General features: G+C 40.1%; 1 protein-coding gene across 7 annotated transcripts in view; it reads right to left on the minus strand.

Moving 5' to 3' along the window:
• Positions 1-4,949: 4,949 nt before the first annotated feature.
• ATXN7L1 (ataxin 7 like 1) overlaps positions 4,950-24,983 on the minus strand; it is a 113,511-nt gene continuing 93,477 nt past the window's right edge. For 6 of the 7 annotated variants that reach the window (XM_061467405.1, XM_061467404.1, XM_061467402.1 and 3 more), the window contains 7 exons: positions 24,274-24,356; positions 23,172-23,428; positions 21,008-21,200; positions 18,486-18,607; positions 14,392-15,349; positions 10,163-10,237; positions 4,950-7,432 (listed from right to left, as the gene is read on the minus strand). In XM_061467405.1, coding sequence (XP_061323389.1) covers positions 7,391-7,432; positions 10,163-10,237; positions 14,392-15,349; positions 18,486-18,607; positions 21,008-21,200; positions 23,172-23,428; positions 24,274-24,356 — 1,730 coding nt within the window. In that variant the 3' untranslated portion in view covers positions 4,950-7,390. The remainder of the gene's footprint in view (positions 7,433-10,162; positions 10,238-14,391; positions 15,350-18,485; positions 18,608-21,007; positions 21,201-23,171; positions 23,429-24,273; positions 24,357-24,983) is intronic. The other variant, XM_061467403.1, reaches the window with a different exon arrangement.

Consider the following 24,983-nt stretch of genomic DNA (forward strand, 5'->3'; position numbering starts at 1 on the left):
GATGGTGCCAAAGCCTTGCTAAGGTCAAAGCGAACACCACTCACTGCTCTCTGATCAGTACCTGGAGCCAGTCATTTCATCACAGGCAGCCAGCTGGTTGGTCAGACATTGGTTCCTCATGGTAAATCCACATTGTTTGGACACGGCTTCTAGGAGAGCTTGTTCCATAATGTGTCTGGGGTTGAGGTTGGGTTGAGCAGCCTGTAGCTCCCTGGGTCTGTCTTGAAAATGGGCATTGTCTTTGCCTTTTCCCAGTCCTTAGAAACCCTGTTCCCTGTGATCTTTCAAGGGTGATTGCAGCCTTGCAGTGATAGCAGCCTGCAGCCTTGAATCAAGCCCAGCTTTCCCCACAGATTGGCGTGGATCCAGGGTAAGTAGTCCTTAGCTCAGGCTTCCTCTTATGTGGGTAGCACCTCAGTCCCTAGCCTCTGCCCAAGGATCTGAGCACAGACCTTTTGAGTTAAAACCTGAAGCAAAGGCAGCACCGAGTGGTACCTTAGTTGTTTCCATGTCCTTTGTCACTTGGCACAATTTTACTTAGCCTTCCTTCCACGTCAAGGTACAGAGTGTCCTTCACATCCCTCACTAATTCCAGCTCCAGCTGAGCTTTGGCTTTCCTAGTTCTGCTCCAGCATGCCTAGGCAGCATTTCTGTACTCCTCCAGTGCAGCCCACCCCTGCTTCCACTGTCTCTATACTTGCCTTTTGGATTTGATGTCAGTCAGGAGTTCCCCATTCAGCCACGCTGACCTTCTCCCATGTCTGCTCAACTTCCTGCATGTCGGACTGGACTGTTCTTGTGCTTCAGCTGGCTCCCTTGGGCCCTTTAGGGCAGTCTTCTGTGGGATTCTGCCAACAAAATGTCTACAGGAGACAACATTTGCTCCCCTGAATCCCAGGGTCATGATTCAACTTCCTCACTTCCCTTAGAACCTTCAGCTTTGCTTTCAGTCACTGCTGCCAAGGCTGCCACCAGTGTCAGTGTTCCCAGCCAGCCCTTCCTCATGTATGAGCAGCTTGTCTAGCAGAGCCCCACTCAGCTTGTGCAGCACTTCTGTCAAGAAGCTGTCCTTGGTGTACTACAGAGGTAGCCTGGATCACTTGTGCCTCTGCTGCGGTGCCAGCCCAGCCCACAAGAACAAGAGCCTGCAGTCGTAAGACTAAGCTGTGAGTGGCTTTTTCTTTTTTCTTCAGTCAACTGCAAAATAAAGACTAAACCTGCCACCAAAAATCATACATGGAAAAATGAAATTATCAGGAAGTAGAAAAGTCCTTCCAGTCACTGTTTCCGAGTCAGAGGTTACAAAAATGCTTGTTTAGCATCAGGAGATACAGTTCTTACAGAACCAGCCACTTCCCAGTTCACTGAAAACCCAAGGAATTCTTATCCTAGAACCATGCTCTTGCTGAAGGCAAAGGAATAAGAAGTTGCTTTGCAGGAGCCTTCATTCTTTGAGATACACAGCAATTTTGTTTAAATGTGGCTCTGAGTCTACAGCTGTTAAGACCACAGATAGTCTTATTCTAGCAGTGTCTGTAGAGTGAGTTCACACCACACAGGGTGGTAGTGATCAGAGATCCATCTCCATTGCCTTAGTTTCTCTGACCATCCCCAGTCCAAAGAGAAACACTGTGAATAGAAAGTCTGGGCATGCAGTTAGGAAGCAAAAGTAAGTGTGGGTTATGTGACTCCAAAGGCTCATGTTACTGATCAGTAGCCTCAGTCTTTTCCTGTTTTTGACCATAACTCCACATGTCTTTTTTAATGGTAGCACTTCAGTCAGTGCCGTGTAAAAGCAGCTAGTAGAAAGAGGTCTTGGAGCGCTTCCTGATGTCCGCATTGATTTCAAGCATGCACTTGGCTTGGTCTAGGTTAAGGAGCACAAATGGAGCATTTGAATGTTTTTCTTCAGAAGCATCCATGCTCAGGGTGAAGCTGCAGGTCTTGGAAGTCTCTGCAAAATAACATGAGTGAAAACCAGCTTTCTGCACCTTTTTGGTGTCTCCTTGGTAATGAAGCAGCAAGCCCAGTGTGCTGGTATTACTGCTCAGGCTTTGTGGTCCAAACACAACTCCTAAAGAGAATTAACAAGGAAGGAGTAACTCAAGGCAAGTTTAAAAAAAAAAAAACATAAACACCCCCCCCCCCCAACCCAACCAAAAAGCCCCAAAACACAGGACAACCCCTCCCCCTCAGCTGATTATATGGTCAAAAATAAAGAAAGAGGAAAGCAAATATTTGCAGTTTAAGAGTGGAGCTGATCAGAAGTTTCTTGCATAGGCTGCGCAGAGTACCTTCAGAACTAAGGCAACAGGCCTCTCTATATTGTGTATCTGTGGTGGGAAAGGCTAGAAGGTTGGGCCCGAGTGATCCTTTTCCAGTGACCTGTCTGCTTACCCATGACACAGCTCTCCAAATCAGCACTATGATGGTGTCTTTTCTGCAGTGATGGTTACTTACCCTGTCACCACCTCCTCCTCTGCCTCAGCAGGGCTCAGGCTGGAAATCAGCTGACAGACATGGGACTTGCAGGGCTTCACTCATGAGTTCATCATGGCCATTCACTGCATTTACACCAATGGGCCTTTACACCTGTAGCATTCTGTAAATACACTTTGTTCATGCTAGACAACTGCTCTGGAAAACTGGTCTCTTGTGGTGTCACGTAAACCACATTAGTAACTGCTCCAAGTTAATCAAACCCAGATTCAATTTTGTCTTTCAGGCTTGGGAAGTCTGCAAAGGGACAGCTGAGTGTTGGCATCATCTCAAATCCCTACTGGTGTCTCACCCACAAATCAAGTTCTCCTGCATCCTGACTGTTATTTTTGGCAAGATCCGCTCTAAACAGGGGAAGCTTCCCTAAAGCTTCCCTTCTCCCTTCTGTGGGGAGAGCAGATGACAGACCAGATCTCAGTATCTCTGCAGGTCAGCCATAAACAACTAAAAACCACACACAGAAGAATCCAGCCCTTGTCACTTGTGGTGCCTTACAAATGAGAACGAGAGCGTCCACACCATCTACCATGGATTCTCCAATCAACAGGCAAACAGGGACCTGCTGCTGAATTATAACAGCTTTGTCTTTCATCTACATCAGAAAGAATGCCCTACACGAGGTCTGTACTTGTTATGAGTAGTAGCTCTCAAGAGGTACTAAAGGAGCAAACCAGCATAAAAATTTGCACGAAATAAACATTCTTGTGTTCTGAAATCTGAATCCATTGCATGAATCTCCTCCAAATATTTCTGGAATCAGTATTTGGGATTTCTTCCAGTTGTGAATCCTGACAGATCTGGAAGAGTAAAACAGATACTGGGCGCACACAGCAATGACTTTCTGCTAAAATAAATAGTCCTGTGGTAAAACCAGAAGCACAAAACCTAGAGTGCAACAAATAAAAAGTTACAGTGTGTTCTGCTTCCCTCTGAAACTGGTGGCATTTAGGGCATGTTGGATAACACAAGCAAAAGAGTAAAGAGTACTGCTGCAAGCAAAATACTTGTATAACCAAAAAAGGGTGGGGGAAACCAACTCCAATTAGAGAACAGCTTGTGAATCATTCTAACAAACCTGCAAGCGCTAAAGAATTACTTGGATTCCTATTTGGAAAACAATTTCAGTGGTCTTCGGCCTTTGCCGGCCATGGGCAAGCAACTCGTAACTCACAGCTGCACTATTCCATTCTCTTAGCTGTTGCTTTAATTTCTGTCGGCTGCTAGAAATAGCAAAGCAGCTTACAAATAGAATGTCACTCTTCATGGGACCACTCTATCAGATATAGCTTCAGTATCTGCTGTTGCTCCAGGATGTTGGGGTTTTCTGTACTGGAAAGATAAACTCAGTATTAACGAAAGAAAGAAGTTTTCAAACTATAGGCAGCGCAGACCAAGGCACAGACTGGACAGTAAAGAGGAAGTTCAGGATTAGCTTTTGTGACAGGCATCAGAACATGCAAGGCATCACAGAAAAACCTTTACCTAGAAGGTAAAGTTTTCTCCTCCGAAGACTGTTCCCTGTACTGCAGGCCCAGCTTTCTACCTCCACTGCCAGTTCTCAGTGTATGCATACAAAAATGTAGCTTGCAGTCCAAATGTCTTGATTTTAGAACAGATGATACCTTATTTGTGAGCATCTTCCCTGCAGGAACATGGAATTCTGTATCTTCCCCAGATTCGCAAGAGAGGTTTGCTGTGAGAGAAAGAACTGCAGTCCTCTCTGCAGAGCTGACAACCCAATGGACAATTTGAGTCTCATTGATCTGTTATTGGAACAGGCTTTACACAGAACAGGAATCTTAATGCCTAGATAAAAGTTGCATTTTCAGTATCAACAATGATAAAAAGCCTGGTCTTACATCTGTACTGCCCACTGAAGTGAGAATTCCTAACTCCAGTGGCTGTAGCCAAGTTCATCTACACTGATAAGGAATGAGAAAATGCATTCAGTTAAGCAAAGGAATTGAAAAATGATTTATCAGCGCATAGCCCTCAGCAGCTGATTGTCACCCATGTCCTGGCATATAAAAACAGACATACTGGAGGAACAAATGTCAGAAGTAATCCAGAGCAATTCAGCCCTGTACAGAGCTGGGCAGATCTTTGTGCTACCAGTCAAGTTCTCAGGGCTGGCTATGGGCACAGTGTATTTCAGCATATGATACCTACCATTGTCACTCTGCACAGATGAATAATGACAAACGCATCTGTTTCTTACAAACATATAAATTATTTTATTTACAAAGCCATGTTACAAAAAAAAACAAACAAAACCAAAAACAAACAAACAAACAAACAAACAAAAAACAAAAGAAAGCAAAAACCAAAAAATACAATCGCTCACTAGAGAATATCTCCAGGCCCGGTGCTGAACCATGGCAGTATCAATCAGATACGTTTGTTCTGGTTTTCCTCTTTTAAACTGTAAGCCATAGAATTTACTATTTACACCTACTTTAGACATTTATTCTGCTTACAATTATCACAAGCATGGAATGAATTCTATTTGATACTGCTAATACATAAAGGTGCAGGACAAAGAATGAAAATACTTAGTGTTACAAAATATGGATTGTAAAAAAGAAATTGGCTGTACAAGTTATGGCATTTTTTTAAATCTTAGAATGATTGGACATGCTTTCTTCAAAAGTCTTCTGGAAAAGGTTCTAAAATCTGTAGTAGGAAAGCACAATATAGCAGGTGCAAATTCATTTCTGTGCAACAACAGTTATTTAATATATCCCATGACTGACCAGCTATGCAAAACCCACAGAGTTTTGTTAAAGTGCCATGGGTCAACAGCATAACAAAATATAAGGTGTAAATAGAAAAATTTCTTTTTTTCTTCTTTTTTTTTAAAACAATAGTTCACTGAGAATCAGCAATAATAGAATATGCTGTATAAACTATTCTCTACAAAGGTCGATCAGCACTATGTACAATTGTTACATTGATACAAAAGAAGGCATACAAGTTATCCAAGTCGCTTTTTATGGCTGACGGGCCTATGCATTGCGAATGTGTAACAACCAAAGCTTCTGAGCCTCTATTGCTGGAAACAAATCACACGATTTTCAGGCAAATGGGGAAGAAAAAGAACTACCGAGTGAATGCTACGCTAAGGATGCATTATAGGCTGGTCCAGTTTGTCTCCGGATTTTTTTTCCCAATGTTTACTTCCATTTCACTTTGCAGGCTGAAATTTTTGATCCATAGAATTAAATAATGACTCTCTGATGATGAAAGAACACCATGGGGTTTTAGTTCACACTTAACTCTCCTCAAATGCTGTCAGGTGTAAGCCAGTTGAAAAAACATTTAAGCAGCATTCAAAAGGACAGGCTCCATTTTCCAGCTTTCCAATTAAAAGATGCATGGATAGAGCTAAAGCTTCCTAAAAAATACAAAATCGCTCCTTCAGTCATTGATTAGCATTATTTCTCAGAAGCAACCACTGGATCTCCCAACCACTGTTTTCCCTCAATGACTAGAAATAGCAGTTCATTGATTACAGAGGATGACTTTGTGACTGAGATTTTTAAACTCCTGCAGTTTTATAACTCAAAATAAATTAAAGGAAAGAAAGAAAATAATCCACACAGCACTGCTCCTACAACTGAACGAGACAAAAATTGTGCAAAAATAACCAAGATATGTACACATTTTTTTTTCAGTCTGAAGAAATGTACAATAAAAACATAATTCAAAGAACATCTTAAAAATATAAACATTGCTTCAACTTTCCTAAGTTTCATACTGTTTCTGAAACTATGGCGGTCAGTTAGCTCTGAAGTATAGCAAAACATAAATTATTACAAAATTAACACTATAAAAATTTACTTTAAGAATATTTCTAAACTTTTTTCAAAGGGTCCAACCTTGTTTATAATTGCTTCAACTTTTTTAGCCTTAAAATTTGCCTTAAGCCTTCTTTTTTTAAAAAAGAAAGTAGTAATAATCTCCCTATTTGCAGTCTCTCGTCTTCCCCCCCACCCCCCCACCAAAGATGTAAATAAACCAGCATATAAGTGCACTTTTAACACTGTAGAAAGAAAAATTAACTGCTCTGTTCTGTTGTTCCAGTATTGGCTTCCTGATTAAAAAAAATCTACCTTTTATTAAAAAAATTATTCAGTAATCCTATAAGAAACACTGTCAGTGCAATTCTATTAATGCAAGTCGATCTACTCAACTCCTGCCCTTGCAAACCCAAACTGTTCACTGAAGTTATCAAGTGCCATGATCTTGAGGGTCTACAAATCCACCGGGATACGGGGATGTTACACACTGAGCCCCTGATAACGTTAACTACAGTTTGGTGCAAAAATGCGCTCTGCATTGATTGAAGTGGAGGTTCCTTAAGAGCCTGATCCTGGAAGAGGCTGAACACTTAGAATTCCCGTTGAAATTATTAAATGCTGTAGGTACAAAGCACCAGTCAGGATTAGTCCCTAAAGTTGCAGTGCCCCAGCTGTTTGCAAGTTACTAAGAAATGCACTCCATTTTTATCCATAGGACAAGCTTAAATACAGAATTACTGTAATTTTTATTTCATGAAAACATTTGGAGATCCTTTAAATTAATTCAAATCATGATCTGGATTTCTTTTGTTTCTTGGAATGTCCGTTGTGTTCTGGTAAGAAACAAAGGGAGCATTGCAACGCTAACAGCTTTAAAAGGCATGAAACATAACCAAGCAGAACACACAGATCAGTGGCAAATACAAGTGAAAAACTAAACAAATCACTATTACAGTTGTCTGTAAATTTAATTCTCTTTAAAACCACAAATTCATAAAAGGTTAAATCCATCTGCAGGACATAGAAAAGAAAAAACCCTGTGGCGTAGGGCTGCTGAGAGCTAGAGATTATAGGCTGGTTCCTTTTCCTTGTCATGGAAGAGTCCTTATTCTACCAGTCCGGTTTGACGTCTTCTAGAAGAGAAACCAGAGCCAGGTTCAAAATCACAGAATGTCTTCTAGCACAGAAAACTTAATAACATCTGACACAACTCGGAGCAGGAATTTATTTCAAGTCTCTGAACTGAATTCCCTCCTTGTTTACTGATTACATTTAAGGAAAGGAACTGCTTTGAATAAACAGCGTATTTCCTTTTGGCACTGTCTGCTTTTAGTAAGCTTTGGTGAATCTCATGGTCATTAACTTGGTGTATCATTACAAATAAAGAGGAACAATTAAACGGACAACTCTGAAGAATCTTTTCCTCTACACAGCATGTTTCCATGCAGAAGGAATCCCCATACAGCATACACCTTGTCACCTCCCTTAATACAATGATCTAGTTACTCAGTATTTAAAAAACACCACATACTGAGGTCTTGAAGTGTTAACACATTCAGGCACTATGAAGACAAAAACACTTGATTAGTTACAAACCTAGAACAAGGATAAAAACTGGAGAAAACAAGCTTGTGAAAATTTGCATTAACAGGCACAAATAATTTGAGCATAAAACTACTATTCCCTTAATGTTTGTTAAAAAACAAGTAATTTTTGTAGGGAAAAGTAATATCTTTTTTACTTAAAGCAACAACAGTTGGAAAACCAGCAACGCTTTTCTGTATACAAGCCCCTATTCAGGTTTCAAACAGATGCAGCAACATTCACATTAAACATGAACTGAGAACAATTTGCTGGGTTTAACCTGACCAAGTTTAAGGTGATGGGAGAGAGCAGCCAGGCCCACAAGAGTTATCCTCACACTCCACCAGTCCCCACAGGAGTACCTCAGAGTACAGGAGGCTTCCACAGATGCAGCAAATGACAGAAAGAAACCACTAGTGTGAAACCAGAACTGCCACAGGCACCTTTATCTCGCAACTTAGTAATGAGAAACACCCAGTTACAGATGGCAGGTGACTTTCAGAGCACTGCTGCTTTGGAAGGTTCAGAGCACTTAGGTTGGAAGGTGAGCAGGAAGCTGCCTTTCCCAGTAGGACTGCATGCAGGTGACCACGTCTGAACGAGGCTGGGTTGACAGCCTTCTGCAGCTTCCCAAATCCTCACTCTCACACAGTCAGTCAACCCCATATGGAATTAAGGACCCCTCTCCCTTCTCCTAAGGGACAACAATCTCCCTTCTTACTCCTCCTGTGCACCAGCAGACAACCCCAACAGGTTGCCTGACCAGGCAGCACAGGGGAGGCAGGCCAGTAACTGCTCTACAAGCACATTTAGCTTAACAGCTGCAATTCTACTTCAACTGCACTGTTAAAAGTCTGTTGTTTGGACTTGCATTCATGAAAACTTGCTTCATTTTCTAGCTCTGAACCTCAGCATATAGCAGAGATTGTCTCTGCCTACACACCTCACTTCAACTTGGACTCCCTGATTACCACGGTTATAACATGAACATTAAAAACAAAAGAGCTCATGTTCCTCCAGTAATGTATTTACTGACACAGCATTTACTTGCAGATCCTCTTATTGTTACCTAATTAGTAATGCCTTTTATAAAGAAATATTATAGCACGCTTTTAGACTGAAGTTTTATTTTGAGTCTATTCAGTTACTAGATTGGAGATGAAAGTTGTCAACAAAACAGCTCAGGTTTGTTTTGACAGTGACAAGCATTTATCAGATAGGCAATCATTATTCATGGTTCCAAATACTAAAATCCTGTGTTAGAGTTAAAGTTTAATAACACTTAATACATCATAATGTTTTTTGTATTTGTATTCTGAGCTCCATATTCAGCTACCACAGTGACAGAAACATCATTTGAACAATAAGGAGCTTGTGGAGCTTCAACCAAGTGAACACTTCTATTTTTGATGAAGTTGCAGAAACAGGCAGCTGAAGAGCTCAGCAATAGCCTCTGTTTACAGAAGGCTGCCACAAAATGAATGTTTTGTACTGTTAGGTTTTCCCCACGGGATGCAGGCAACTGATCCCAACACACTCTGCTCCTCCTCTAGCATACATTTTACACTAACATTGGAGCAGGAGGTTGAAGCAAAAGAAGCTCTGCATTTCAGAACAGCTTTATCCCATGGTTGTTACTGGCAGGTGGATGACAGTGTCTCACACAGGAAAATGCCAGTCCCTAGAAGTACGAAGAAACTTGCCACTCTTTTCCCTTCACAGCAGTTCTGTATGCTGCTTTGCATTCAGCACCAAAAGAAAACAATAACTATACTGTTTGGCAGTTCATCTTACGATGTGACTGATCCTAACTATTTTTAATGCCCTGTCTTCTCTGTCCTGGTCTGTCCTCCCTCCTGCTTTCACTTGTGGCCTATTTTTAAACGCTGTCCTTCTGTGCCAGTGTGGGGACTCTGCTGTGCCATCTCGCTCAGCAGGGGAGGCTGGACAGAAACCCCACATCCGCCTAAACTGGATCTTGCGCAGACAGTGCTGCTGCTGCTCAGTTTGTATCGCACCAAAGCAACAGCCAGCGAACAGCACGTAAGCCAACCTGAGGTGCATTACAGGTACAAAACAAGCAGGAAACTTGTTATTCATAAATCTCGGAGGAGAAAATAGCTGGAAAAAAAATTACGTGAGAGGAGAAATCTAATATCAGTTCACCGGAAGACAGCTTCTGTAAGGAACTGCCTTCATAAAGAAATGGTATTTTAAGGTTTTACAGTATAAAGTATTTCAAAACTGCTTACAGACACTTTTTTTTTAAAGCAACTTACTTGTCTGTTGTGTACAGGGTTTGATGTACTCGAAGGACTGGATTGTGACAAAGCTACACTGCTATTTTTCCCAATCTGAAAAACATTAATTGAGCAGTATTGAGAGGCATATTTGTCAGTTGAACGCAGATGCTGGAAATGGCTTTCTCTTTCCTGTGTAAAGTGGCACTAATTGCTTCGCATTTGGAACACAGGTATTTTGCTACAGCAAAAGATACACTTCAGACAGAATCATAATTATCTCTCAGAGCCTGTATACTTTAAATAAACTCTCAAAAGGCACATAAATACTATTACAGGTCAGAAAACAACGTAAGAAACAGTTACCTAGGGAATTTAGATTGCAAAGCCACACCTCTCTACGCTGAAATGACAGTTTGTCTAGTTCCTGGAGTCACAGTGCAGCTGGTCAGCCACTGCCAGAGCACAAGAGTGCTCACCCTCACAGACTCCTGCCCAGAGACCCTCCCTGATGCTGAGGAGTTTAAAGCAAGAGCCCAAGCACCACAGCATGCCCTAAGGTATTCCATTTTCTTCTTTACAAAATCTTCATTTATTGTCATTGCTCAATAATGCAAATATTAGCAGAAGAATCAAACTCCAGAGGTTTATATTGACAATTATATGAATTTACTGCATCAGAGAATTTCTTTGGGAATGAGTGCAAACTGACAGTACACATATACACGTTTTAAAAGTGCCTCGTTAAAATATTGCAATAGTCAATCTGCGTATTTCAATGCTTGAGACATTACAGCACTCTGTAAGAGCAGCCTGCCTGAGGTTTTTCTACAACGACCCATACACATAGTGTAGATACTTCTGCGGTGGTACAAAAGGGGAGCCAGCTGTTAAGTCAGAGGAGTAGTTCCTCAGGGGTTACGAGGCTGACAGAAATGAACCATGGACACCTGCCTGCAAAGGGCAGATGACCGGAGTTTGAACAGTTACTCACAAGGTCAGTGGACTTCAAGCAACATCAATTTTAACTATCTGGTAGAGAGGTAGCAAGGGCCTGCCTTCTGAACAGTGAGAAATGCAGTTCCAAGTTTCTTACTGAATAGACTGGACTGTGGCACTGCCTGGCGGGGTGTTCACCAACATCAGTTTCTTCCTTCTCTTCTGCAACATCATTTGTTTATTTTGCCATCTCACGTATATATATGAAAGGCAGTCTTTGTCTCCCTCTCCATATCAGGCCTTTCTCACACTGTAACTGTTTAAAACTGAGTTCTCTCTTCACATGCTATCCAGAAGTGTTTAAAGTTTTTATTTACGGCCAGTTCTAAGGCAGCTCCTGAGGTGCACAAAGAGTAAAAGGCTAGGCCTCTGCTTGTCCTGGTCCCTTTAGCTTGCTGGTTTGCATGCCAGAGCTGTTCTCCAGGTAGTAATGTGCTTTTCCTCAGTATACAAATACTGACCAAAGATACACAGCCTTGTAAAATCTTTCCTAGCGACTCAGAACATCATGATGCTGCAAACCTTTCTTCTCTACAACCATCATTAGAACATCCATAAACCTTTCTGTAATAAAATCCACAACAACCACTAGGAAATTGACTTGCTGAGATCCTAGAATCGTGAGAGGGAACGTTCGGCCTGTTTAGGCTTTCATTCATGCAGTGCTGTTACAACCAACAGCTTGGCTCTGGACATGGGACAAAGCAGGGAGCAGCACAGCTTGCAGCACTGAGGTCGGGCTTGGAGCAGCTTCATTCAGGATGCAGTGCCCCAGACAGGAGGGTGAATCAGGCAGATTGAGCAGTTACAGCACTCCATGAAGATAAGAATGATTCCCGGTAGTGTTGGGTCTTTAATGATGGCAACACCATTGCAAAAGGACTAGGGTGAGGCCAAGGCTCAAATACTTTTATTTTTTTTCTCTTTTAACAATAAAGTATGCTTCAAAACCCAACTGTTAAGGCTTTCCGTTATTATCTATCTAGGCCAGACTTGAACTGAATTAGAAAAAAACCCAAACTGAGCCTATGTGACTTGATCTCCTTTCTGTGTTCTTAGTCTCTTAATTTAATTTGCCCTATTACATCAGGGAACAGGGGCAAGATCTTAAGTAATACTGATTTTTCTGGCATAATTTTTACTGGGATTGCATTTCTAGAACACTGCAAGTCAAACCAGCACAACTTAAAAGTGATTTCAAGTATTGTATTCTCCAGAGCTTTAATATTCACTTGTAGAGTATGGAATATTATTTGACCCATATGCTTAAGTGGGTACAAATTTCATTTATTTAGAGCACAAATAAACAGTAGGAAACGTCTATTTTGTATCACATACAATTCTGTATCCTTGTCAGAGACAATGAGCTGCCAGCCAGACACACCTGAAACACAAACTCCACTTTATCTTGTATTTTTGATTACCAATGTAGCTCCAAAGACCAGCAGTGCAAGAGGAAAGCGTGACCAACTTTCACATATATATATATATATATACGCACATATATGCATGTATGTGTGTATATATGCATACACCTGTATGTGTAGAGAAAAACTTGTTTAAAAAACTGTATTCCATTACACATTACATATATTTAAGCTTTTACTTAAAGAAAAAAATATGAGCGTGAATTACATCTTTACAAATACTCAGAAAAGATGTCTGACTGATCCTCTGAGGTTTATTTACTTCTATTACTGTGCAACCTGCTGAAAGACAGCAAAACCAAACAGGAATGTCCCACAGGAACAGACTGAATCACTAGGGGAGCCAGAATTGGAACTCGGAACCTCCTGCGTGTATCTGTAAGCCTTCGTCAGACGGCTCTAGCTACAGATGCAGTCTGTGTACTGTGAAAAGACGATACAATCCATTTCCTACTATCCCATGTTTGCACCAAAGTAACCATTTGTACTTATTTTTACTTCCCACTTGAGATCGTGTATCTCAGGGCAATTTAATCTTTTTGGGCCCGCACGTATTTCAAAAATCAGATGTGTGACAGAATGGAAAGCTTACAGCATCCTCCACTAACTGCAGTGACTTCGAGATCAGTTCTCTTTGCAGGACACATTTAAAGGGCTTAAAACAGAATGACAATGCCACTATCCATTTTTAAAAGCCAAACAAGTAATCTCAGTTGCACCTCGGCTGGAAGTTGGAAAGAGAACATACACTTGCTAAGCCATTCTCTGAGATCTTCATTCTGTCTCCTGTACCAGCTTTACAATTCATTTATCCCCCCTTGCCACTCCCATTTCTGTCTGCAATTACTTTTGGATTCCTTCGCTCAAGATCCTACCCTCTCCATTTCCAAATTCCATTTGATATGCAACATCCTTAGGAAATGAGAGTTTCACAAACAAACAAACAAAGTCTTCCTAAGCAACCTTCTCTGGATTTTGTAAGGTATTCTATTTTCTGTGGTTTTGTCCTCCAGATACCTGGGCCAAGCAGTGTTTTCTGTGCGATGCACAGCACTGGACACAGCAGCAGTAGATCATTATAAAGAGCATATTGGCAGTTCTTCCACCAAATTTTACTTCACATATACTTTTGTCCTTATATAGCAACAAACAAAGAGCAGCCAAAGCTCTACTGCTAGTGACAGTGAAGTAAGACTGTGTAACCTTATCTGCTGCATTGACTTCAATATTCTGAACACAGGCACACTACAAAAGATAACCAAATGTTAAAGGTCATCTTGGTTAGGATCCTAATTTCTTCATGTTTCCTGTTTCAAACAGGAAACAGCACGTGAGGTCAGGCACCTGAGACCTTCTCCAGGGGAAAGGTAGATGTAAGCCTTATACATCAGAGCAAAGAGGAGACTTGTGTAACATTAAGAAATGAATCAGCCACAAGTTTGGGAAAAAGAAACAAACAGAAATGCTGACTCTTATCTTCCTGTTTTAATGACACCATTTATTTCAGATATGAGAATTAAGGTAAAAAAATTAATCTCTAAAAATTCTTTATCCATTCTGGACATTCCATTTCACTTTCAGAGATACAAATGGCTACTTTATTAATTGAATAAAAAAAATCTCATTAAAATATTTATGAAAGTAGATATATATTTTAAAACTCTAAAAACATCTTTCTCTGAGTGGTACAAAACAAATACAAATATGTTCCTGTATTAACCTAGAAAGTAAGTTGTGTGATGGAAACCAATCTGAAGCAAACACAGTATTTTCTTTTAAGAGTGCATGAAATATTTCAAATCAGACATGACCTGCATAAAAATAACTGGAAGAGTCCCTTACCTGCCGAGAGATGGAGCTGCTTGTAGGATCTGGCACCGCAGAAATAAGGTTGGCAGTGCTCTTTCTATGAACACTATTCATACCAGGCATTTTAGTGATTTTACAGGCTTTGCTACTAGAACTAGAGTTTTTACGTTTTTTTCCTTCTGATTTGTCAAAAGAAAGGGGTAGAGAAGACACTGCGTTATGTGCTCCCAGGGAGTGGTCCCCTGAGTGATGCACAAGAGAAGATACAGACAGATTAGAAGAGTCAATACTGCTTACTACCATGCTCATATGTTTCACTGAGTCCGTTGAACTACTTGATAATGAAGTCCGTCCTGAGGGCTCCGATTTGGCACTGAGTGGGCTTGTTCCGTTATTTGTATTGTGCACAGACATGCTGTTATAGGAAGATGTAGCCTGATAGGAGTTCAAAGTCGAACTGGGGTTCAGGACACAGTTCTTTCTGTGGGACCCTGAAAATGAAGACGAGGAAGATGTCTGCAAAGATAACGAGGACGATGACGATGATGATGAGGACGACGACTGCGGCTTTTTCTTTTTGTTACTTGAAGACTCATCACCCCGAGATGACAGGTCTTTCACTTTTGAGGATTTGCTGGTTTTTGTTTTGGATGGCTTGTGGGATGGGGAAGGGATGACTGCTGGCACTGGTGACACAGCTGATGGTGCCTTGAAAGTTGAGTCCATGATACTTAGGCTCGCAGCCATGTGAGGAAAAGCTGTAGTGTGTGACATAATGGAATTCGTATCTGATGTTGTCACGAAGGCTGCATTTGATAACATGGCTGATGTCATTAGGTAAGAAGAAGAAGTGATTCTGGAACTGATAGGTGTTGAAGGAATATACACCGCACTGGGGGTGCTGAAAGGCTGTAAAACTGATGCTGGAAAAGGAGTGGAGACATGTGCTGCTGGAGAAGGCATGGGACTATCTGCTGCAGGAGGAATTTTCCTAAATTAAGAAGAGGGATGGGGAGGGGAAAAGAGAAAAAAGAAGAAAACATTTAGATACATAAAAAATTCCATCTGAACAATGCAGATAGGAAACAACTTCTGAGAAGGACCAACTTGTTAAAAAATGCAAACCTAGATCATTCCAATTTTGATGCCTATTCTACCGTTCACATGTATTTTCATATTCACCAGTCAAAATTAGCTCTGCATTCTACAGCTTAAAAACACTTTTGCTTGTGATTTTTCCTTCTTCTTTTTTAACCTGCAATTCCATTATGAGGTTTCCTTGGGATTTAATACAAACAACAAACCCCAAACCACAAGTGTTTTAATATTGCAAAAATTCAGGAAAGCTGGATTATGGAGTACATTTTCCTAAAAATTAATTTTGAAATGGGGCACATTAAATCTGTGAAGGCAGCAGAGACCTAACAGAGGCTGATTAGATAAAGAACCATGCAGCATATTTTTCCCTACACAATTCTGTCATGGCACATGAGTCCTAAACTGTGTAACTCAGTTAAACCACAACTGAGCTCCACTTCAGCACAAGTGCCCCATGTAGCAATTATGTGCATTGCGTTGCAATTTAATCACTTTGTTATGAATTTAATTTCCTTTTTTCCTCTCCTGTTTTGCCAAACAAATAATACAAATAAAATGCCTGATGCTGGGATCTATAGAGATACTAGTCACTCTGTTTCACTCATTGTGTATGTTTTGTTTGAAAGTTCAAGTTATGGAATTGTTTCCATATCAACCTAAACTCACAGGTTAGATTTGATGAGGGTAGTAAATGAGCCAGTTCTGGGGAGTTGTAAAGTATTTAATCACTGAGCTTAAAGAAGAAAGCTCATCCCTTTCCAAATGCAGTGGTGCTCCCAACAGCTCATTTGGGAGCTGGTTAGATGGGATTAGCTAGGTAAGCTACTGATTAATTTCACTGATACTGAAAAATTGACAAATTATTAAACAAAGCTTGATAAGATTTGTAACTAGTTGAGTACTATTCTGAGAATAAAATCTAATAATAATTCCTGTGAAATTAGTAGAATGTATTCAAATTCCTTTCTGCTCAGCCATCATCATCTATTATTTTATCTAGTTCAGTGTTAACAAAGAATCAGACTTCCGTAATGTCTCTTGGAAAATTATGTGAGCTTTTCTCATTATTTAGAATACAATTTAATTCACAGTTTAATCCTCTTTCTCTTTGTTAAGAAGCTGTACATCACCGTAACTCTGCCCTTGTTATCCTCACTACTGACACCTTGTTAGTTTTTAAAGGCTTATTCTTGCCCTCAAAGAAGTATGACAAAAGAGCAGCACTGGGTGTGCTGTTTTATCATAAATCAAATCCTAATTACAAGTGCTCTCTCCTGGTATTCCTCCTTTGGAGACTGTCAGACAGAACACTGTTTATGGCACAGTTACATAAGGGATTACATACAGTTCATGTGCCAGAAATGAGGAAGTCCTACTGCCTGCAACTTGCTATGTGAACAGAGCTGTTTCTCAGATCCATTCCTCAGTTCATTTTTAAGGAAGGGCCGATAATTCTTACCCACCTTTGTCAAGTACTGTGAGATCTAGGGGTAAAAAGTACTTTGTAAATGTAATTATCACTCTCAAAACATGGCCTGGTATCCGTGTACCTGTAGCTCCAACTACAGAGCTGCAGAGGCACCAGTTATAAAACAGCTTTACCCATACTCCTGCTTGGGGAAGACAGGAACAAATCAGTCTAGAGGAGGGTTGAGGACAACAGAAGAATATAACAGGGGTTAAGCACTGTGAGCTTCCTGTGTTACACAGACAAGTAAGTACAGATGGAATTCATTAAAATATTAGAGACTACATAAACAGGTAGAATGTGGGAAAACATTTACAATTGGATTTAGTGGGAAAAGAATGAGGCCTGTTTATTTCTTGTATCATGTAACTACTACGGAGGTTATTTTTGGTTTTCGTGATCGTAGTAGTACTAGTGACACATTTTGTTTGTCCTAACAAACAAAGCCAATAGACAACAAGTTTTAACCTTCTTATTTAAAAAAACTAAGTAGTTTTATTTGAGGAAGGTGACAGACACTAGTTAACAGCCAAATTTACAAAGAAGAGAGGAACCCCCCTGCAGATCAAGCATGATCTGTCCCTAAATCGACATGACACTGGCCCTTTTATGGCAAACCCAACCATTTCCAAACTACGTCTCCCAGCACAGTAGCACTGTTATCATCAAGTTACCCGGTTAGTCAGACAAGCCAAGCTTTAGTGTTTCAAAAATATAGTTAAATAAAAGTCAAACCTTGTTTATCTAATGGCTGCCATCCAATGAATATAACACAGTCCTGATAATAAACAGTGACATGAAACACTGTACTTTAGTGTCATTACATTGGAAGTATGCTTATGCTGTAGCAGAATACCCCAAAAAACCTCAACAATCCTACCTGCAGATGGCATGAGCTTTTCAAATAGATTTTTTTTTTAAAAGAATTAGCATGGTTTTTATTAGTACAGTCTATTTTCATGTACCTGTGCAGCCAAAGCCTATAGTGTTTGGAACTTGCACACATGATATAGAGGGGCTTCAACAGTGAGTGATAATCAGAACTTTAAGACCTCACAGCCAGCAAGGGTACTACTGACTAAAAAAACTATCACATTCTATCTTACGCACAGGCAAGTGTGTACTGAGTTCCTGATCTCACAAAACACAAGTCTTACAGAGCAAACTCTGAGTGGGTGATAAGAGTGCATGATATATAGACATAGAAGTCTAGGCAAAATCTAACCTGTGTGTTATAAAACTATGTGATAGCAAAACGTATCTCCAAACCCAGAAAACACTGAGTTTTAATGCTTTAATGTTAACTAATGAATTACTCCTCCCCAGCTTCAGAGGGGCTAAAAAAAAAGCGCTAAATCTGGTGTAAATTTACATCTGAATAGGAGATTGATCAGTTGTGCTTGTGTATTCCTTAAGAGAGAAGAGAAAATCTGTACTTGTATTACTGCTATGTCTTAATACAGAGGTAACTTTACAAATGCTTCCCATGGAGTGTTTAATTTAGAAGTTTTACAGAATTAAAAATGTTAAACTACCCACCAAGTGTAAAACCCCCACTTACTTCCACATCTGTGAGTTCAAGTGTTTTTCTACCATGGAGTTTAGCGCAAATCGAAAATGGTCCCATCTTCTGTCAAAGACATAATACCCTCTTCCCATTAAGCGACTGCCGTATGAACAAAACTGAAAGAAAAGGTATTTCAACATTGCTTAAAACATATATATCTACGTTAGAAAATATTCATTTATAGATCAAGGAAAACCTTTGTAATTTGTATCATGCACATAAGACACCTTTGAAAAAGGTGAGTTTCACGACCTACAGCATAAATACTTTTTTAATGATACACGAATATGTGCACAATGTTTCAGCTCAGTGTCAAGTATACTTCATATTTCACTAACAAGTCAGTTTGCTATCAGGCACCTGTGTGCAACAGGAAAAGAATATAAATGCTGAGGTAACGTTAAGAATCAGTTCTGCCTACTAATACTCTTTACTGCCTCTGAAAGACAGTTTCACCATTCTGTACACATCAAATCTCATAATTGTGTAACAGGAATAAAAACACAACTGAAGAGGAAAAAGGTGCAACAAGAATGTCTTTACTATCCGCTTAATAAATAAACAAGTGACAGGTTAGTAAATGTGTAACTATGCATGGTACCTGTGCTACACAACAGAACAGTGGGTACCCTCTTCAGTGTATGGAAATCATCTAGAGGAGAAGTAAATATTTTGAGAGTTCTTCAGAGCTCAGGCATATTTGCACTACTTCCTCTGGGGAACTTCGTGAAAAGTCCTACTACACTACACTGAAATGGAATTATAAGGAATCTACCCTTCTTCAGTTCAGTGCTACTGATCTCACCCAGAGAACTGCCGCAAAATGTGTTTGTGGGAGAGAAACCTGTTATAAATCATCCTCAGAAAATAAGACAACACTCCCCCATGCAGGGACCAAGTCTGAAGCAGAAGCAGCTGATGGAGTAGAACATCATCTGTTTACAGTACCTTCAGCTTACTGGACAGTGAGTAGTGACTCCCTGTTTATCTTACATCTGTTTCATGACAAGGTTAAACAGGTTAGTTCAAACCCCCACCTAAGCTGATAAACTAGTCTCATCTCCCAGTGCCACAGATCAGCTACCACTAAGAGGTAGGTTAAGAAGCTACTGCCTCTTCCCCACCAATTACTACCACCTAGCTGGGAGACAGACTTTATAAGGAAAACAGTGCACTTCAATATGACATGTAGCAAGTTAGCAGAAGCTTGTGCCGAAGGTGATTTATACCATCTTTTCTGACTTCCTGTTGATCTGGACTAAGAACAGCTCCACTACCAGTAACTGCTTCAGCTGGGAGGTGCTGAGATCTCAAAGTACAGATGAGTCAGTGGGATATGCCTTGAAACAGAACAAAGATCCTAAACCAGAATGGCCATTGACAGCCAGGCCTCACTGATGATGCGTGTATAAGACTGTTCATTTGTGTGGACATACATGATGTGAAGCTTTAGTTTTTAATTCATAGAGAAGCAGTCAGCAAAACCAAAGTAGAATACAAAAGTACCAAGGAAGCACAAGGTTCCTGCATATCACAATATGATATGGCCTATAATAATTCTTTTTTGTGTAAGAACCAAATATAGAATTTCATCTGACAGTCATTTTATGTTCAGCTCATACTTTTTACTGGTGTCTGACAGTAACAAGTTCTCCTTTGCTCTAGGGAATATAGACAATGCTACAGTTATCACACTGTTTGTTTTATTATTCACATCATATGGAAAACACATAAGGGAATTCATCATTAATTTCATTCCTTGGCTCAGTTTTGATGAGAACCAACTGCTCAAAGTTCAAGAGTTCTCCCATTCCTTCTTGGTTTGTACAGTGTAAACAAGTTTCACACCGCAGAGATAATGCCACAAGGCAGCTCTTACTACTTACCATTAAATTTCTCACCAACACGGGAAAGACAAAAGCAGCTGCCAGAGAAGGACATACCTGAGCCACCACCAAAGCAGACGGGCTATGCTGTACTCTAGACTTTCCATTTTTAGATGAATGAAGCAATGGCTTCTAAGTCTACACACACTCACATAAATGATACTTAATTACTGATTCAAACCAGATGACAAAAATCAGTGAAGCACTGTAATAGCCCTTTGTTGCCATATGATTTTCAGAGATGCAATCAATTGTAAGGTACAGCTCCGTAAGAACTATGACTACAAAGAGATTATCTGCTCATGTCATACTGAAAACAGTGCAGCTTTCCTCACTTGAGCAGGACTGCACATGCATTGCAATCTACTGAGAGAAAAATCTAAAACTAGAACTTGTGATTTTTGGCTGCTCATCTTGTTCTACAACCTCCCTGTCACATGCACTAACCAGTCTTTTCTTCCTACCTTATCCCATCCATACCATTTTCTGTTAAATGTATTTGATTTCTTTAGAACACAGTTTTCAGAGTGTAAGGCCCTCATTCCTTACATTTTTGCTAAATTACTTCTTTTCCTTCCCTCTCTAACTACATAAGAATTACAGCAAGGCATGCCAGAGACAGACACATACCCCAAGAGGTCTGGGATGGTGTCCAGAAAAATGACAGTCTAATTTCTCAGATTCTTCAGCTCCATCCGCTTCTCCTTCATCACTGGACAATCTGCTCGTTAAATCTCCTCCCATGGAAGGCAGTGGCAGTTCTGGTACGTACCCACTGTGGTTTGAAGAACTGTTGCTGTTTATGCTATTTGCAGATGATGGTCTAGAAGAAGAATATACATTTAAGCCATCAGTGCTCAAAGAATCTGCAAACCCGCCTGCCAGAGTGAAGCATCAAAGTGAATTACACCAGAAATGATCATGTAAAGAAGGACAGTAAAAGACAGAGAATAGCTGACATTTGGTCTTATCAGAAATGTATCATGGGTTATCACCCAGTTAGCAAAAGCACCTCTGTATTGCCTGAAATTTGCCTCTAACAACATGTGGGTTTTCTTTGTCTAAAATCCATTAGAACAAAGTGGGAATGCCTTCACACCACAGGGCATGAGTATGCCTTGCCTTTCAAAAGTAGCTTGGAGACAAATCAGTAGCGGTGGTGGAAAAGGATTCTCAGTTACAGTTTGTACAACCTCTGAGGTTGGAGGAGATGTCGATGTTGAGCAAAATCTGATCTTCAGTCTCATGAATTACTGCTACCAGAACATAGCAGTCATTAAGACTGTAGACAGGTGCCCTCTTCTGAACTGAGCAGGGATTGCTAACCAATGCCCATCCGCTAGAAATAACTGCTGCAGTTGCCGTTTCACAGCACACATTGTGTGAGTGCTCCTCAGCCTTTGGGAAAAATCATGGAGGTCAAGCCAAGTCACCACTAGGAAAACAGCAAGCTCTGCCTCAGCAGAGCAAGGAGCACTTACACCACCTCTTCCTGCAGCAGAGCTGCAGCTTTCCTGGCTCCCAGCAGAGAGGTAGCAAGGCTTTCCTCTGGCACAGGGCTTGCAAAACCAGACAGGACAGAACAGGGGCACGGCAGCAGAAATGAAAGTGTAGATTGTATAATGTATGACAGCTAAAAACTTGCCCATCTACTGCCTTTGCAATGTCTTCACCCGACTCTCACTCAATTGCATTCCACTTTTGCTTCTTTCACTGTAACAGCTACTAAAAACACCTGCCTGTCCCTCCGTGTTCCTCTCTATGTAAGGACTGTGTAAAGTCACTCCTTGTCCAAGAATTATGCAGATCTCTCACCAATTTATCTGTGGGTATTCTTTTCCTGTCCTTTCACTCAGACCCTGTAAAACCCACCTCTGCCACTGTACAAATAAAATGTCACTACTGCTAATGAACACACAGAAAACATTGGAAATGCTGTCTCTATAAGACTTGAGATAGCAAATACAACAAATAACTCTTTGAAATAGAGACTTAGTACATAAGCCCCCAAATGGGCACCCAATCCTGACCAAGGCTTCTGCAAGAAAAGAAATGTGAAGCAAGATAAATATGAACAAAACCAACTGGTTTACCTCTATTTGCTCCAGCCAAAGCTAGTACCAGAAAAACCCCACACAAAACATAGGGGAAGTTTACCAGAGGATAATTAGAATTCCAATTAGATCAAATACCCCACACTAGCTTTCCTAAAGGAATGTCTTTGTATGGTCTTTATGAAGATTCTTTTTCCTATTTCTAAGAAAAATTTCCAAAATGAGCAAAGACATGCTACAGAGAGTTTCAAATCAATACCTGTAAGAACTAGCTGCTTACATGGTCATTTACACTAAATTATCCCCTTTTTTTACAAGACATTCCACAGATGTAACTGAAGAAGTATTTGCAGAGAAATATTCTACATAAATGTCCAGAATTTCCCCACTGACACCTACCCTAATTCATGTCAATAGACTTTTATTCTCAAATGTGCCAGAATGACTTGAATGTGACCTTTCCTAATTATTACTATTTTAGCCAAAAAATGCAGTCAGTCTGAGATTCTGAGTTTAGGGTGGACATCACTCCTTACCTTATTCCCAATCAGATCACAGGCTACCATGGACAGATTTAGGTTTATATAAGCATCTTCTACTGCTAGCAGAAAATCTTACATGTTTTACCATGCAGTAGTCTAAAGAAGTGATGAATGCTTACAAAATGAGCTGTACCAAAGACTAAGACATTTCTTACAGCACCTTCAGAATGCAACATTCCACAGTGGAGAATTGCTTACCTTGGAAGTACAGAATTTGGTGGTCTAGATTTTGCAGGAGATGTTACTTTAGATTCTTGCCCAGAGTTCACTGAAGATCCTGACAGAGAGTCTTGTGCTGGTGTGGGCTGGCTCTGATAGCTTTCCCTTGCAGATGGTGGATGCTCTTTGTCTTTTGCAACTTCTTTTTCCCTGGATCGAGCTTTGTGTTCAGCTAGAAGGATGTCAAACTGTTTTTTACGGCCTGGAACTGCTCGTCGATGATTAAGTGAATGAGTCTAAAAATAGGGTGGTTAAAAAGCATTTGTGTGTGCATGACATTGTTTATGAGTCCTCTATACTTCCGATACACCACAACTCTAAAAGATAAAATCTACTTCAAACAACTTTAGACACAGTTATGGAAATAAAGCTGTTATTCTACATTATCTTTGAGAACTTATGAAGTCATTCTTAAGAAATGCCAGCATCAAGGCTAAAATTACTTCTTGCAAATGTTTTCATACAATCGAGTCTTATTGAGTTACCTTTTGCAAGACAGAAAATATAATTCCAATAACTTTAAAGCATTAAGAAGCAACATTATTGTAGCTTTTAACTAATAATGAAAAATTGATCTCATTGGATTGAAAAAAACACATTTTAAAGTGAATTTAACTGATCACCTCTACTGACAGGTAGCACAGCCACATACAAATATTCATTATGTCTTACACTGCTGTTACTTTTTGACATCAGACTTATTACTATCACAAGGGCAGCCTCCAATTAATTTATAATACAAAAATGTTATGTTTTTTTTACTAAAAACTGACTACAACATTGTTGCACATACGAACCAAAAAAGGAGCATTTAAAGTTAGTACTTGTGCTTCTACATGACACTTTAATGCTTTTTGCATAACAAAATGACAAGAAAAAAGATCTTTTTAGAAATATCAGTGGAATAAGACAGATGCTCTGATTCAAAGAAACAGAATTACTCAAAAGAATTACCTGAAAACAGCGTCTGAATACCATACCCATTGTCTGTAAGACAGGAGCAGGTATGACCTCTCAAACTACTGTGGCAGGATTTAAACTATAACAAAGCATCTGATATTTTATCTTCTAAGAAAAATACCTTGCAGGTGAGCGATCTTGTGCAAGGTTTCTTTGTTTCAGGATCCAGTACTCCACAGTGTTTATTTGGGTCAAATTCTCTTTCTGTTTGATGGGGGGTGAGTAGAAAAAGGAGAAAAAAGAAAATTAGGTTACAGAAATTTTAACCAGAGTAGCTATAATTTTTGCCTGATAAACTTAATTCATCTCTACCCCAGCACCCCACAACTGTGCCACATCCATCACTCTTACAGTTGGGTATGTTTTGTCCTTATATGTTTCAAACTATTTGGTGCAGGATTTCAGTCACAGACTTGTCAGAAATAACTGGGCTTACAAGGCTGTGCTCTGAAGAGTGGCCCAAACATAGGACCAAGCCAAACACCCGTGAGTTCAATTCCCCCTCTGATGCTGGCTGCCTCTGAGACCACAAAATACTGCATGTGCAAATCCAGCTTCTCAGCTTGGCTGAGACACACAGAGGCTAAATATCACAAGTGCTTTCACCAACATTTCTTTGAGACACTCAGAACTCTGAAAAACAACCCATGGTGTCTCAAAAGTAAATGCAAGATTACTAATGGCATTTTGAAAACAAAACTTATCTCTGAATCTGTCCCCTAAGTCTGTGTAAATATAACATGTATGTTAGTTCTTATTTCCCTAAGTGGAGGGAGGGATGGAGTTTCTAGCGTGCAGAGGTTACACAAAAAAAAAAAAAAAAAAAAGGAA

Source organism: Pezoporus flaviventris, unplaced genomic scaffold, assembly GCF_033815535.1.
Source record: "Pezoporus flaviventris isolate CSIRO_AGI_PZ_B2104156 unplaced genomic scaffold, CSIRO_AGI_Pfla_v1 ptg000045l, whole genome shotgun sequence".
Lineage (NCBI taxonomy): Eukaryota > Metazoa > Chordata > Aves > Psittaciformes > Psittacidae > Pezoporus > Pezoporus flaviventris.